General features: G+C 40.0%; 1 protein-coding gene across 1 annotated transcript in view; it reads left to right on the forward strand.

The window, feature by feature from the left end:
* The window catches only part of LNX2 (ligand of numb-protein X 2), an 89,661-nt gene that overhangs the window by 40,575 nt on the left and 34,046 nt on the right, over positions 1-15,040 (forward strand). Inside the window, exon 2 of the mRNA XM_027557527.1 lies at positions 6,219-6,740. Coding sequence (XP_027413328.1) covers positions 6,334-6,740 — 407 coding nt within the window. The 5' untranslated portion in view covers positions 6,219-6,333. The remainder of the gene's footprint in view (positions 1-6,218; positions 6,741-15,040) is intronic.

A 15,040-nucleotide genomic window follows, 5' to 3' on the forward strand; every position in this document is an offset into this window, starting at 1 on the left:
TTGCAGGACCACAGGTTAATACAAGATTTTCTCATATATTTACATAGTTATATAATACATCTCAGGACTGTACTTCAGGCTCAGTCTCAGTTTTTTTATTGCATAGTATGTGCTGACATGTGGGAATACAAGAGAGAAAGCAGATACTGTCTTTACCCTCCAAGAGGTGAGAAGACAGCTAAAAGTATGAAAGTGTTAATCGCTCAGTCGTGTCCAACCATTTGCGACCCCATGGACTGTAACAGCCCGCCAGGCTCCTCTGTCCATGGGATTTTTCCAGGCAAGAATACTGGAGTGGGTTGCCATTTCTTCCTCCAGGGGATCTTCCTGACTCTGGTCTCCTGCATTGCAGGCAGATTCTTTACCATCTGAGTCACCAGGGAAGCCCAAAGACAGATAAACAAGCATGCAAAGGTAGTAACTGCTAAAAGGAAGGCATGTGTACAGAGCAGCAGGAACAGGAGGGCAGGCCGTGGTCCTGAGAGCAGGAAGGAGCCTGATGGGATCTGACAGGAGGTAGAGGCAGAGCTGAGACTTAAAGAGAGAGGAGAGGTTTTCTCAGCTATGTCAGAGGAACCGGTGACGTGTTGTGTCCTGTCCCACCCCCCACCCCCACCCACCCCAGCCATACTTTGGTGCTAACTCTTACCTTATCATCTTTTATCCTGGGCTGGATCTTCCAGGTTAGGGCCAATGAGGACCCTTTGAGCCTAAATGAAAAGTAACAGTAAGAGAAATTATCTGAATAACATAGTTTGAGAGTGTGCAGATTAACTGAAAACTACCCTCCATCTGAGTTTCTAAGATGTACCAGGATAGTCTTGTCTCATAAACCAGGAAGAGCAAGCATATTAATAGTGACTGGAGTTAGGTGGTAAACAGTCTTATAACTCCCTCTCCAGTGCTATTTAAATGTGTTGTAATATTCCCAGCCAGTTTAATAGCATCCATCTGTTTACTTCAGAGAATATAATCAGTCTGATTTCAGTGTTGTCCATCTGGTGATGTCCATGTGTAGATTCTTCTCTTGTGTTGTTGGAAGAGGGTGTTTGCTATGACCAGTGCGTTCTCTTGGCAAAACACTATTAGCTTTTGCCCTGCTTCATTCCGTACTCCAAGGCCAAATTTGCCTGTTACTCCAGGTGTTTCTTGACTCCCTACTTTTGCATTCCAGTCCCCTGTAATGAAAAGAACATCTTTTTTGGGTGTTAGTTCTAAAAGGTCTTGTAGGTCTTCATAGAACCGTTCAACTTCAACTTCTTCAGCATTACTGGTTGGGGCATAGACTTGGATTACCGTGATATTGAATAGTTTGCCTTGGAAATGAACAGAGATCATTCTGTCGTTTTTGAGATTGCATCCAAGTACTGCATTCCGGACTCTTTTGTTGACTATGATGGCTACTCCATTTCTTCTAAGGGATTCCTGCCCACAGTAGTAGATATAATGGTCATCTGAGTTAAATTCACCCATACCAGTCCATTAGTTTGCTGATTCCTAGAATGTCGATATTCACTCTTGCCATCTCCTGTTTCACCACTTCCAATTTGCCTTGATTCATTGACCTAACATTCCAGGTTCCTATGCAATATTGCTCTTTACAGCATCAGACCTTGCTTCTATCACCAGTCACATCTGTAGCTGTGTGTTGTTTTTGCTCTGGCTCCATCCTTTCATTCTTTCTGGAGTTATTTCTGCACTGATCCCCAGTAGCATATTGGGCACCTACTGACCTGGGGAGTTCATCTTTCAGTGTCCTATCTTTTTGCCTTTTGATACTGTTCATGGATCAAATTGCCAACATCTGCTGGATCATCAAAAAAGCAAGAGAATTCCAGAAAAACATCTATTTCTGCTTTATTGACTATGCCAAAGCCTTTGACTATGTGGATCACAATAAACTGTGGAAAATTCTGAAAGAGACGGGAATACCAGACCACCTGACCTGCCTCTTGAGAACCTTTATGCAGGTCAGGAAGCAATAGTTAGAACTGGACATGAAACAACAGACTGGTTCCAAATAGGAAAAGGAGTATGTCAAGGCTGTATATTGTCACCCTGCTTATTTAACTTATATGCAGAATACATCATGAGAAACACTGGGCTGGAAGAAGCACAAACTGGAATCAAGATTGCTGGGAGAAATTATCAATAACCTCAGATATGCAGATGACACCACCCTTATGGCAGAAAATGGAGAAGAACTAAAGAGCCTCTTGATGAAAGTGAAAGAGGAGAGTGAAAAAGTTGGCTTAAAGTTCAACATTCAGAAAACGAAGATCATGGCATCTGGTCCCATCACTTCATGGCAAATAGATGTGGAAACAGTGTCAGACTTTATTTTGGGGGGCTCCAAAATCACTGCAGATGGTGATTGCAGCCATGAAATTAAAAGATGCTTACTCCTTGGAAGGAAAGTTATGACCAACCTAGATAGCATATTGAAAAGCAGAGACATTACTTTGCCAACAAAGGTCCGTCTAGTCAAGGCTATGGTTTTTCCAGTGGTCATGTATGGAAGTGAGAGTTGGACTATAAAGAAAGCTGAGCACTGAAGAATTGATGCTTTTGAAGTGTGGTGTTGGAGAAGACTTTTGAGAGTCCTTTGGACTGCAAGGAGATCTAACCAGTCCATCCTAAAGGAGATCAGTCCTGGGTATTCATTGGAAGGACTGATGCTGAAGCTGAGACTCCAATACTTTGGCCACCTCATGCGAAGAGTTGACTCATTGGAAAAGACTCTGATGCTGGGAGGGATTGGGGGCAGGAGGAGAAGGGAATGACAGAGGATGAGATGGCTGGATGGGATCACCGACTCGATAGACATGAGTTTGGGTGAATTCTGGGAGTTGGTGATAGACAGGGAGGCCTGGCGTGCTGTGGTTCATGGGGTCACAAAGAGTTGGACACGACTGAGCAACTGAACTGACTAATCTGTATACTGTGTTCCTGGAATACTAGATACAAATAATGTAGCTTGTGAAGATACACATTTTGCAACATTTTGTCTTTATGTTTTGGAGAGTATTTAAAACTAGTATTTAACTTGTATTTTAATATTTCAGATTCTGCTCATAGAATATCTGAAATCAAAATTAAACATGGGCGTATGCTTCTGTATGTATAAGTGTATTTATGCCACGTAACTAGCAGGAGTGAGCAAACATTTTGTTACTCAGTTGGTCACTCCACATTTACGGAGGTTCACTGCTATGGGAGGCCCAGGTCATGAGGAGCTCACAGTTAGTGAGGGATGACGGTGTGAAATGCTGTAAGAGCCATTATCATGGACTTGCTCCCAAAGTAGAATTAAGTCCTGGGCTGTAAGGAGAGGAGTTGGGCTGGGGGTTGGAAAAGCAGGCTCAGGCTCCCTGGTCTTCACAAAATTCATACACTAAGACTTTCATGAGATACCTTTCTTCTTTCATGTAATTACTTAATGTTGTTCAGTCACTAACTTGTGTCCGTCTCTTCGCAATGCTATGGACTGTAGCCCACCAGGCTCCTCTGTCCATGAGATTCTCCAGGCAAGAAGACTGGAGTGGACAGCCATTTCCTCTTCCAGGGAATCTTCCCACCCAGGGATTGAACCCACTCCTCCTGCATTGCAGGCAGATTCTTTACCACTGAGCCACCGGTGGTAGCCAATTACTATTGGGTTATTTTGAAACAAGAAGGAACTGGATTTATTTTCCTTCTCTCTTACTAAGTAACTGTAAGTTGTGTGGCTTTGAGCCAATCATAAAATCTGTCTGAACGTTTATTCCTTTATCTTTGATAATAGTAGTGAGAGCTCATATCTGAACAGCACGTATTACGTGCCTGTTTGTTCTGTGTATCACCCCTCTGAGATCGGCACCGTCACTCACCTCATTTTACTTGTGAGCAGGAAACAGCCACAGAGAAGTCCAGTCAGGCCACAGGGCTGGTAAGTGACTGAACAAGGGTTTGAACACCTTGCAGACTGGCTCCAGGGTATATGTACTCTTAACTTTCTAGGGTCTATGGTCTTGACACTCTCTAATCCATACTTACATGAGCATGTTAGTGATTTACCCCTGATACATTTTCAATTAACATTCGTGTCATGGTACCGTGGAGACATTTCTGGGCTGGCTGTGACGATGCAATTGTTATTTGGAATTTTAAATGGGAGCGTGTTATTTTTCCTCATGAAAAGGTTTTGTGATAAAATAAAAATAAAGAACTAAAAGTTATTTAGAGATTTAGCAAATAACTAAAATATAAGTGCCTTAAGAGAAATGCTTCCTTAGTCATTATGTGGGAGGTCAGAATTGCAGTATATTTTCTTGAGAAAAAATGAGCGTTAATGCTATCACAAACCAAGAAGAGCAAGGGATATATGGATTTTCTTGCTATTTGAGTAGGAAACAAGAGTCTGTGGACATCCTGTGTTAAAATGCCTACACTGAAGTAGTCTGTTTGCCGGAGATAAATTTTGTTTCTCTCCACAATCTCACATACCTCGTACTGACAAAAGTTATGGTGCTCAGAGTAAGGCCCATGAGTTACAGAATATGAGAAGTGTTTGCTATCTTAATGCTGTCCTGGTTGTTTAAGGTCACAAGCTACTATTATTATTTTATTAAATTGCTTTTGAAAACACAGTTGATCTGAATCAGCTATGCCAACTGAATCTTGTTCCACCACCTCATAGTTCATGGCAGTTCTTGTTAAATCTCTTAAAATGTTAATATTGTTTTTCTGATAAATACTCCACAAAGAAATACAATAGCATAGTCAGGCAGCAAGCCAGGCTTTCTTCTGCAAACTTATCATATGCAAAAGCTTAGGTGATTTGCATCATCTTCTGGGCATATATATATATATATATATATATTAATATATACATATATATGGATGATCAGGGGAGAATTATCACAGAGACAAATGCCAGCAGCATTAACATGCTGTCTGCTCTTTCTCATCTGGTACCGGACCCCAGGTTTCAGGACCGCCCTACCCTGAGTTCCTTTCTTGTCTTCACCATTTCACCTGCTCACGTGCCCAAATTGCTGTGCCAGTTCACGTGTGACTTAGTCGAGCTGCCCTTGTCCATTTTCTCCTCTGGCCACTGATTCCTGCCACCGCCCAGCAGCCACAAAACCAAACTGAGTTAGATACCAGTTCTTCTCCACTTTCTCTGTGTTCGCACAGTGTCCTGTGCACAACTTTCATAGGAGTTTTAGTGCCTTTAGTTTTCACACTGAGCTTTCTTAACCATCCTCTCCCTACATCACCTCTCTCCCTGTTCAGTGTTTGGCTCCTACCAGGGTCTGTAAATATTCAGAGTTAACATAGCTGCTGCCTTTGGAGGTGAACTTTTAACCCCTGGTCCTGCAGTAGCAAGAGGTATGGAACCTTCCCTGCTGGCCCTGCACTGGAGTGGGCTGCAGTCTCAGAGGAGACACATAACATGTACACACACACACCCACACACACACACACACACCCTGCGCTGAGTAAGCCTTGACATTTATAACATGGCTTATCTCTGTAATTGAATTATAGCAGGTTTTTTTCTCCTAATGGCATATATTGGAGTTTGCCAAGATGTCATTCATATATGCCATATCTACCAATACAGACAAAATCTGTATTAGAGGGAGAATATTATAATCATACATAGGTTCTTTGAAATCCATTTTTTCCTAAACAATGTAGAGCAAAGGTCATTTTTTCACAGATACTGACTTATCCTTCCAAAGACACCATCTTTGGGATGGCACCGTAAATGTGTAAAAATCCATCAGAAGCAGGGCGCCATGACTGGGATAGCAAATGCAAACATGTTACATATAATATACCTCAATTTGCACTGTTAGCATACTGTAGAGATTAATTGGCATTAAAACTACCATTAAACAGTGAAGTCTTGAGTGATTTCAGTTAGTAGAACATGTGATTCCTATATTACACCATATATAAATATGACTTCTCTGCTTTTAATCCTGAATTCTTTTCTTACCAATAACTTGGCATGGTAAGTCATTCTTCTTAGCCAACAAGCAAACTAGTTAATTTAATTTTTTTTAATGTTTTAATGGCTAATTTATTACATGACCTAAATTTTAATTTTTTACTAAAAAGTTTTTAGTAAAATTTTTATTAAAATGTTAACTGCTAATATTATGTTGATTCTTTTAACCTATGTTGATTGATATTAATTACTTTTTTGGTTATTTTGCTTTGTCTAGTTTAGAAAACCAGGCCTGGGTTTTAAAGGACAGCATCACTGACTTGTAAAGGAAACCAAACCTTTGGTGGAAGTCCAGCATATGAAGATACAGAAACTGCTGCAGTTGATTCACAATGGGAACCACAAGTGACGAGATGGGGTCTGTGGAACAGACCTCGTCCTCCTCCTTCAACCCTTTGTGTTTCGAATGTGGCCAGCAGCACTGGACGCGGGAAAACCACCTGTACAATTACCAGGATGAAGTGGATGACGACCTGGTCTGCCATATCTGCCTTCAGCCTCTGCTGCAGCCGCTGGACACTCCCTGTGGACATACCTTCTGCTGCAAGTGCCTCAGAAACTTCCTACAGGAGAAGGATTTCTGTCCGCTGGACCGGAAGAAACTCCACTTTAAGTCGTGTAAGAAGTCTAGCATTCTGGTTCATAAACTCCTGGACAAATTGTTGATTTCATGTCCATTTTCTTCAGTGTGCCATGATGTGATGCAGCGCTGTGACCTGGAAGGCCATCTTAAGAACAGGTGAGCAAGAGAAAGGGAGAGCGTGGCTCTAGGCTTTGTGGAAAGGCTGCGCAAGCAGACAGAAATCAGAAACATGAATATAAAACCTAGACAGAAAGTACCATTTTATACCTATCAGTATTTTTTTAAAAATAATATTTACTTATTTATTCTGCTGTGTGGGACCTTAGTTGTGGCCATGTTGTATCCATTGCAAGTCTTAGTTGCGGCATGTGGGATCTAGTTCCCTGACCAAGGATCAAACCCAGGCCCCCACCAGGGAAGTCCCCCTATCAGTGTTTTTGGTGGTATAATATGAAGTTGTTATATTCACATGGGTAGCAGGATATGCAAGGCAGTTTCACAGTTTATTTCAAAACTGGAACTGTCAGTATCATCTTACCTAGCATTTCATCCTAAGGACATAATCCAAAAGGAGGGAACGTTGTATATAAAGATGTTCATTGCAACCTTGTGCAGAGTTCAATAAATTGGGGTCAAGCTAATTACTTAACAGTGGTCCATCAGTGCATCGGGATACTATGCAGCTGTTAAAAATGACAACATTGCTACAACATGGAAATGGGCACAGGCACACCTCAGAGATGTTGCGGGTTGGGTTCCGGACCACCACTATAAAGCGAACATCAGGGAGCATAACACCACAGGTCACAGGAACTTTCTGGTTTCCGAGTGCTTATCAAAGAAGTTATGTTTACACTGTGCTGTGCTCTAGGAAGGGTTCAACAGCATTAGGTAAAAATGTACCCACCTTGATTGAAAATCCTTTACTGCTAGGAAAGAAAGCCATCATCTCATGACACACAGGACTGCCACAATTTGTAAAACATGGAGTATCTTTGAAGCACAGTAAAGGACGTGCAGTAAAATGAGGTCTGCCTGTATCCATGATTTCATTCTTTAAAATCTTATAAAATTCTATGTTCAGGAACTAGACTGAACAAGAACTAGAGGTTGGAAACATTTTAGTAGGGGTTTTTGTTCTACTAACAAAGGCTTTTTAAAGGGTGAAGTAATCTGTTCAGCTGAATGTTTAGTGAGTTTTTATCATTTGACTTTAATAAAAGACTTGTTCTTTAACATTGTTTATACACTTTGGGAAGGGTTAAAACTTACCTTTTCTTAGATATAATCATATAAAATGACCAAAATAAATGTATTGATGTCTACATTTCATAGTTAAACCACTTGTGCAGTGTAAATCTGCAGTAACTGTGAATAACAAGGCTTAATGTAAGATACTGGATTTAGAAATAATATAGTATAAGTCTGGTATAGAACAGCTTGTCACTGTACTCACACTTGAAATCATAGAGTTGAATCTAAGCTCATCCCCTCACTTTACAAATCAGGAAACTGAGTCACAGAGAGTTGGAGATAGGTAAAAGCATGGTTAGACTTAAACTTCATTGTTCCTGCTTACTGTTCTGCCATACCATGCTGGCCTTACGCAGAGTGAATCCCATTCTCTGCTGTGTGGTAGTAAACATTTGATATATATGTGAATATGTGTTCATTCTGATCCTAAATATCAGTGTTATACAATGAGTATACTGATTAGAAATAATTTACATTTATGAGAAAGAATGAGAAGATTTACAAAGGAATTGCTTAAACTTAAGCTCCACTGAACTAAGAGTGGGATAAATGTGTACACTTTTGAAAATGCATGTGGTGTTTTCCTTTGATCACCAGCAGGCATAGAATCTGAACACGGTAACAGAGGCTTCCTGGAAACTGACCCAGACTTTTGAGTCTGCTGTCTGGTTCAGGCCTGGTTGTGGCTGAGGTTGAAGATTTTAGGCTTTTCCGTTTTCTCTCAGTAGAAGTATTCTTTTTAAGAAATGTTTCTTTTCTGGCTCTTATGAACATCAGTTTTGGGATATTAGAGGAACTGAACAGAGTCTCAGTTAATTATTTTGATAGCAGTAAGATAAAAATTACACAATTATTGTAGCAATGTTTACTTAAAATGCATACAAGAATTTAATATGTAGTTGAAGTATCATGAATTTTTTCTGTCAAACTGTTATGTTGATGATGTAAAAACTTGGGAACTGCAAACTGTCCCTTCACTTATAGGTTGATAAAAGCTAAGCAGTTATGTCCAGTTGAAAGTTCCATTTTCCAAGCGTGCTTCTTAATATTTGAGCTACTAATTTAATCATTTCCAAAATGTGTTAGGCTTGTGTTTTGAAAGATAACACTGAAAAAGGTGAATGATTTAAAAAGGTGAGGTGACTTGCTTGATGTAAAGAGCTAAGAGTGACTGCTGATTATCAAAATTAGAACTAACGTTTGTTCAGTTAAGTTGTTAATCTGTGTTCTGGTTATCTATTGTTTGGTTGCTAAGTCATATCTGACTCTTGCAACCCCATGTCCACCAAGCTCCTCTGTCTATGGGATTTCCCAAGCAAGAATACTGGAGTGGGTTGTCATTTCCTTCTCCAGAGATCTTCCCGACCCAGGGATCAAACCAGTATCTCTTGCATTGGCAGGCAGATTGTTTACTGTTGAGCCACCAGGGAAGACCCTGATTTCACTTACCTATTGCCTGACTGACCTCACAAATGTTAAATGTCAGTATTGGTGAGAAACCAACCACTGCAAATATAACCAGATAAAAACAGTGAGCGCATGGAAACATATTCCACTCATCGATTCGGTGAGTCCCAGGGACTCAGGGCGTAGCAGGACTGGCTTGTCTCTGCTCTGTCCACTCTGGGTCACAGCTGAGAACTGAAAGCCCAGGACTGCAGCCATTGGCATTGGAGTGTTTACATCCAGGACAGAAGCTTCATTCACGTGTCTGGCACATTGATGGAGGTCACAGGAGGCATGGGCTCAGGCAGGACTCGTCCACAGGAGAGCCTCCAGGTGCCTCTCCAGCACAGTGGCCTCCAGCTACGTTAAGTTCTCACATGGGTTCCAATAAATTTGGAGAAGCTGCATGGCCTTGTATGGTCTAGCCTTCAAGTCACATAGCATCCCTTATGCTGTCAGTCATAAGACCCCCCAGATTTGAGGCATAAACTTCCCTTTGTGGGGAGAGAACAAAAAATGTGCAGTCATGTAAAACCAGCACAAACTAGCAATGAGGGTGATGTCATGAGACACAGAATTATGATAATTTTATTAGCAGAAATAGTTTGTTAAATCTGGTAGTTTTGAGTGCAAAATTACCTTCCCTATTTGAACAAAATTCTACTCTTAAGAAATCTGCTTCAGTTTGAGAACAGCTGACATTTTGTCCTAGGGCTAAGAGTAAAACATTTGTGAAAGATGACTGTATTTTTAAATAAAATTACTAGTTATTAACTGATTATATATTAGGAAAGCAATGAAAAATTTTAGAAGACATGGAAAAGTGCTCATCTTTGAAGGGAGAACTAAAGCCCTCAAGAAATATTACATATACTGTATGACGCATGTAACATTTTAGTAATTGCCTTATGAAGTTCTGCCAAGCAACATCAACTGTGAGGATTCCTCTTCCCCTCTCAACCCCATCCTGCCTTATCCTCAGCAATTTAACATTTAAAGCTTATGGTAATTGAAGTGATACTTTTTTTTAAATTGATCATTTGTGCCCTAGTTTATGGCAAAATTCAGAACCATTTTTTCTTTTCCTCTTAGAACTTGAGTTTAACAGTATTCTAAAAGAACGTACAATACAGAGAAAAACTTCAAAGAAGTCTTTCTGTGCTGAGAGCTTCTCTAGTTAAGTTAACATGGTTTTGAGCCTTTAAGGGTCAGGGTACGCTGAGAGAAGATTGCTCTTTTAAATTCAGTTTGTAACTTAGAGAGAAGTTTGTGTCTAGCACATGCTCACCAGCATTTTTTTGTCCAACATGATGTAAAAAACAGATATATATTTGTAAATCGTATCCAGTAAGGGTCTAGTATCCAGAATATATAAAGAGTTCTTACAACTGAACAAAAACTCAATACAATTTTAAATGGTCAAAGGATTTAGGTAGATATTTCTCCAGAGAAGATATGTAAATGGCCCATAAGCTCATGAATAAATGCTTAACGTCACTAGTCCATTTTAAAAGTGATTGTCTTTTTGTAAGTTTTAAACAGTCTCTGTGTATTCTGACCCTTATTAAATATGTGGTTTGCAAGTATTTTCTCTTATTCTGTCAGTTGCCTTTTCATTTTCCTGTGCCCTTTGAAGGACAAACAAGTTTAATTTTTATGAAGTCCATTTTATCTTTTCTTTCTTTGCTTGTAGTTCTGGTGTCATAGCTAAAAAAACCACTGCCTAATCTCAGGTAATGAAGCTTTGCGCCTGTTTTCTTCTAGGACTTTTACGCTTTTAGCTCTTACATTTGGGTCTTTGATCCAATTTGAATTGTCATTGGAGAACATGTGTATGATTTAATACTTTAAATTTTATTGAGGCTTTTTGTTTTTAGTGGCCTAGCACACAGTCTGTCTTGGAAAATATTCCATTTGTACACAAGGTGTGCTCTACTGTTGATGGGTGGAGTGTTCTATAGATTTATCTTAGGTCTAGTTGATATATAATATTGTTAAAAGTCTCTCTTCTTTTCCTTATGTCTAATTATTCTATTCATTATTGAAAGTGGAATGGAGACATCCTAGGCTTTTTTTTTTTCTTTTTTTTAAAAACTATTATTTTTTTCCTCTAATTCTGTCATTTTGAACTTCATGTAAATACTTTGAGGGTCTGCTATTGTGTTTGTTTATAATTGTTATAGTTTTGTGAAAAATCAAACCCTTTTCATTATTGTAGAATGTTCTTTGTCACTAGAAAGTATTTTTGTCTTAAAGTCTCCGTTGTCTGAAATTAGTATACCCATTCAACTCTTGATGTTGTTTGCTTGTATATATTTTTCTCTCCTGATTTAAACCTATTTGTATCTTTGAAATGTGTCTCTTGTAGACAGTATATAGTTGGATCCTGTTTCTTTTTAATCCATCCTGCCAATTACTGGTTTTTGATTGGAGTGTTTAATTTATTTATATTTGATGTAATTACCAACAAGATAGAATTTATATATTTTTTATTTTATTTGTTTATATATATCATTTCTTTTCAGTTTCTTTAAAGGTTCATCTACTTCTTCCCCTGTTCTTGTTAAATAATATTTCCAAGAATGCCATTTTAATTCCTTTGTCGTTTCTGTTCATACCTGTTTTTTGAATTGTTTTCTTAGTGGTTGCCTAAGGGATTACAATTAACATATTAACTTCAACAGTCCAGTTCAGATTAGTATGGACTTGATTTCACTGGTACACAAAAATTTAGCTCACATGTACCTTCTGCTGAAACTGTCATTTTTCTTAAATAAATGCATTCCAGATTGCTACTGAACCCTGGCTTATTTCCAGAGTTCAGTAATAGTTGGTACTGAACAATTTTTCCCAGTGTTCGCATGGCTTTATGGAGGAGAGGCTTTTCGGATACCCCAATCTAACAATTTTACTAATGCCATTTAAATTGATTTTTGCATGCTATAATCCGTAACTATTTTTATCATTTTTATTGGTTCTAAGATGCTCATATTCATTGAGCTTCATTAAGTGCCCGGCATTGTGCTGGCACTTAATCATGAGCTATTGTATCTTACGTCTGCTGTTCCTGCCGCTGCCACTCCCCCACCGCCCCCTTCTGCCGGCCCCACCGCCACTAACACTGCTACTAATAATACAGTGTGTTCTGCTACACTCTGCATCTCCTGAAGTGAGTCATCGTATATCAGGGAATGGTGCCACTATGCCATAAATCAAGCTAGTTCATATGCGATTTTCCTCCATAAGGAGAGCCAGAATAGGGGGGTGAAATTACAACCTTCAGTAGGAAAGAAGTCCCTCAGTTTGCTCTGGCTGCTGCAAGAGCCTTTGGGAGTTATTTAGGAAAATTTTAAAGACACACCTGCATGTAGAGGGCCCTCCCTGGGGAGGGACAAGTGCCCGGCCTGTGGCCGGTCACATTGCGTCCAGCGCCCGTGGTGAGGGCCCCCCACTGTCTCAGGGTTCCCCTTCCACCCGCATCGAGTGCACACCTACCCCCATCTTGTTCAGGGCATGTAACTTGGGTCAGTGTGCACTTGTTTCCTGCTGTTTTTAATCACGTGCAATAGCGTCCACACTAGCCTCCTAGTGTACTCAGTTACCTGCCTCCTGGTGCCAGTTGCGGTTTATGTTGTTACTGTTAAATGCACCATTTGAAAAGCAGAGGTTTTGTTGTTGCTTGTGAGTTTTGTGTTACCAAGGCCTTTCTTACTCTAACATTCTATGACTGTGTTTCTAGGTAGAAGTTTGTGAAAGGAATGCAATTTATGTTTTCTTAAGGCACAGAGATGGGACTCCGTAAGAATGAACTGGGTATGATTCACTATAAAGAGCAGGCATGTTTGAAGTCAGATCTGAGTTTGGGTTTTGACTCTGTAATTTGATAGCTCTGTGGTTTTGGCTTAGTTCAGGTTTCCCATTTGTAAAATGGGGATAATAGAGCGCTTGTGAGGATTCAGTGAATCCTGTCCATAACGTCTACACAGCAGCAGGCACAGCTTAGACACTCAACACGTGCTGGTGTCTTCCTTTCTCTTTCAGGTCCAAATGTTTACAGATGGGAGGGACACTGACTCTGGCCACCTGTGTCAGCTTTGCTCTGGTCTATTCGCTCCCTAATTTTTGTTTAAAAATTAGTTTTATTGAGATATATTTCATCTACCATAAACTTCAGCTATTTTTGAAGTGTACAATTCAGTGGTTTTTAATATATTCACAGAACTATGTAACCATCATCACAGTCTAATTTTTAGAACGTGCCAACACCCCAGAAAGAAGCCCTGTACCCACTAGCACCATCCCCATCCCCAGACACCCTGGTTTTGCATGGTCTGCCCCAGCCCTCTTTCCCCTAAGCTCTGTGCAGATTTTGTGGAATGCATGTATTTTGTTAACAGAGCTGCATGTGTTTGGTCTGTGCGTCTGCCCTCCTCACTGAAAGTGTTCTCTCTAAGGTCACCATGACCTTCTCATTTCCAGATCAAACCAGTGCTGTGGCCCTTATCTTATTTGCCCCTACATGGCATTGACACAGTTGGCTGCTTTTTCTTTGTTGCTGCTCTTGTGTGGTTGTTCTATCTCCATCTGCTCAGCTGGTTCATCGTATTTAAACATGGGTGTTCCCAAAGGTTCCCTCTCTAACTTTCTTCTGATGCTAGGCAGGCTTATTCTTTTGTATGTTTGTATGGCATCATGTTTAATGTCTTTAATTCCTGTTACCAATTTGCTCTCCTACTGGGAACTTATATAGACCCGTTTCTTTACCTCTCTAGCAAATTTGTTTTGCTTTTTAAACTTGTTTTTCTGTATTTAATAACTATTTCTTAGCCTTTATGATTATTTACTTTGTAGGATTTTTTTAGTCATTTGTTAGGCTAATTCCCAGGTGTTCATATTGTTTGTATTTCCTCTTCAATTCCTGTTCCTAGTCCTTTTTTCTAGTCTGTGTAGATATTTGTGTATGATATATATTTTGAGAACTAAATCTTTACCTATCTTAGTTATAAGTATTTTAAATTCTAATTACTTCTCGACAGAAGTAATCTTTTCAGTGATATAATTTTCAAAAATATTCGCCAGGCCCTTACAGAAACACTCCGTGGAGCGCTGCCTCGCAGTGCAGTGCAGAACGTCCACTGTGCCCCTTATAAGCAAGGTGAAGGGAAAGCAAGTCAGGAGAGAGTGCCGAATAGAGAGACTGAATAATGACCTTCTCAAGACCTTAAATCCAGGACCTAAAATAAATCTTCGGTTCATGTGGGAAATTGTATTACTCATGCTGCTGCTGCTGCTAAGTCGCTTCTGTCGTGTCCGACTCTGTGCGACCCCATAGACGGCAGCCCACCAGGCTCCCCCGTCCCTGGGATTCTCCAGGCAAGAACACTGGAGTGGGTTCCCATTTCCTTCTCCAACGCACGAAAGTGAAAAGTAAAAGTGAAGTCACTCAGTTGTGTCCGACTCCTAGCGACCCCATGGACTGCAGCCTACCAGGCTCCTCCGTCCATGGGATTTTCCAGGCAGGAGTACTGGAGTGGGGTGCCATTGCCTTCTCCGTGTATTACTCATATCCTTAGAGAATAGCTTCTAATTTTAATTGAATTCTATACTTTAATTGAATTTAATTCTATACTTAATTTGTTTGAAATTGTAGATTTTTTAAGAATGCTGTCATTGAATGAAGGACTGCAATCCTGAACACAAGACTGTCGTCTACCCTGCCCCACCTTTTCTAAACTTCTTCCCCCAGTAGGAGAGTC

Source organism: Bos indicus x Bos taurus, chromosome 12 (assembly GCF_003369695.1).
Source record: "Bos indicus x Bos taurus breed Angus x Brahman F1 hybrid chromosome 12, Bos_hybrid_MaternalHap_v2.0, whole genome shotgun sequence".
Taxonomy (NCBI): Eukaryota; Metazoa; Chordata; class Mammalia; order Artiodactyla; family Bovidae; genus Bos; species Bos indicus x Bos taurus.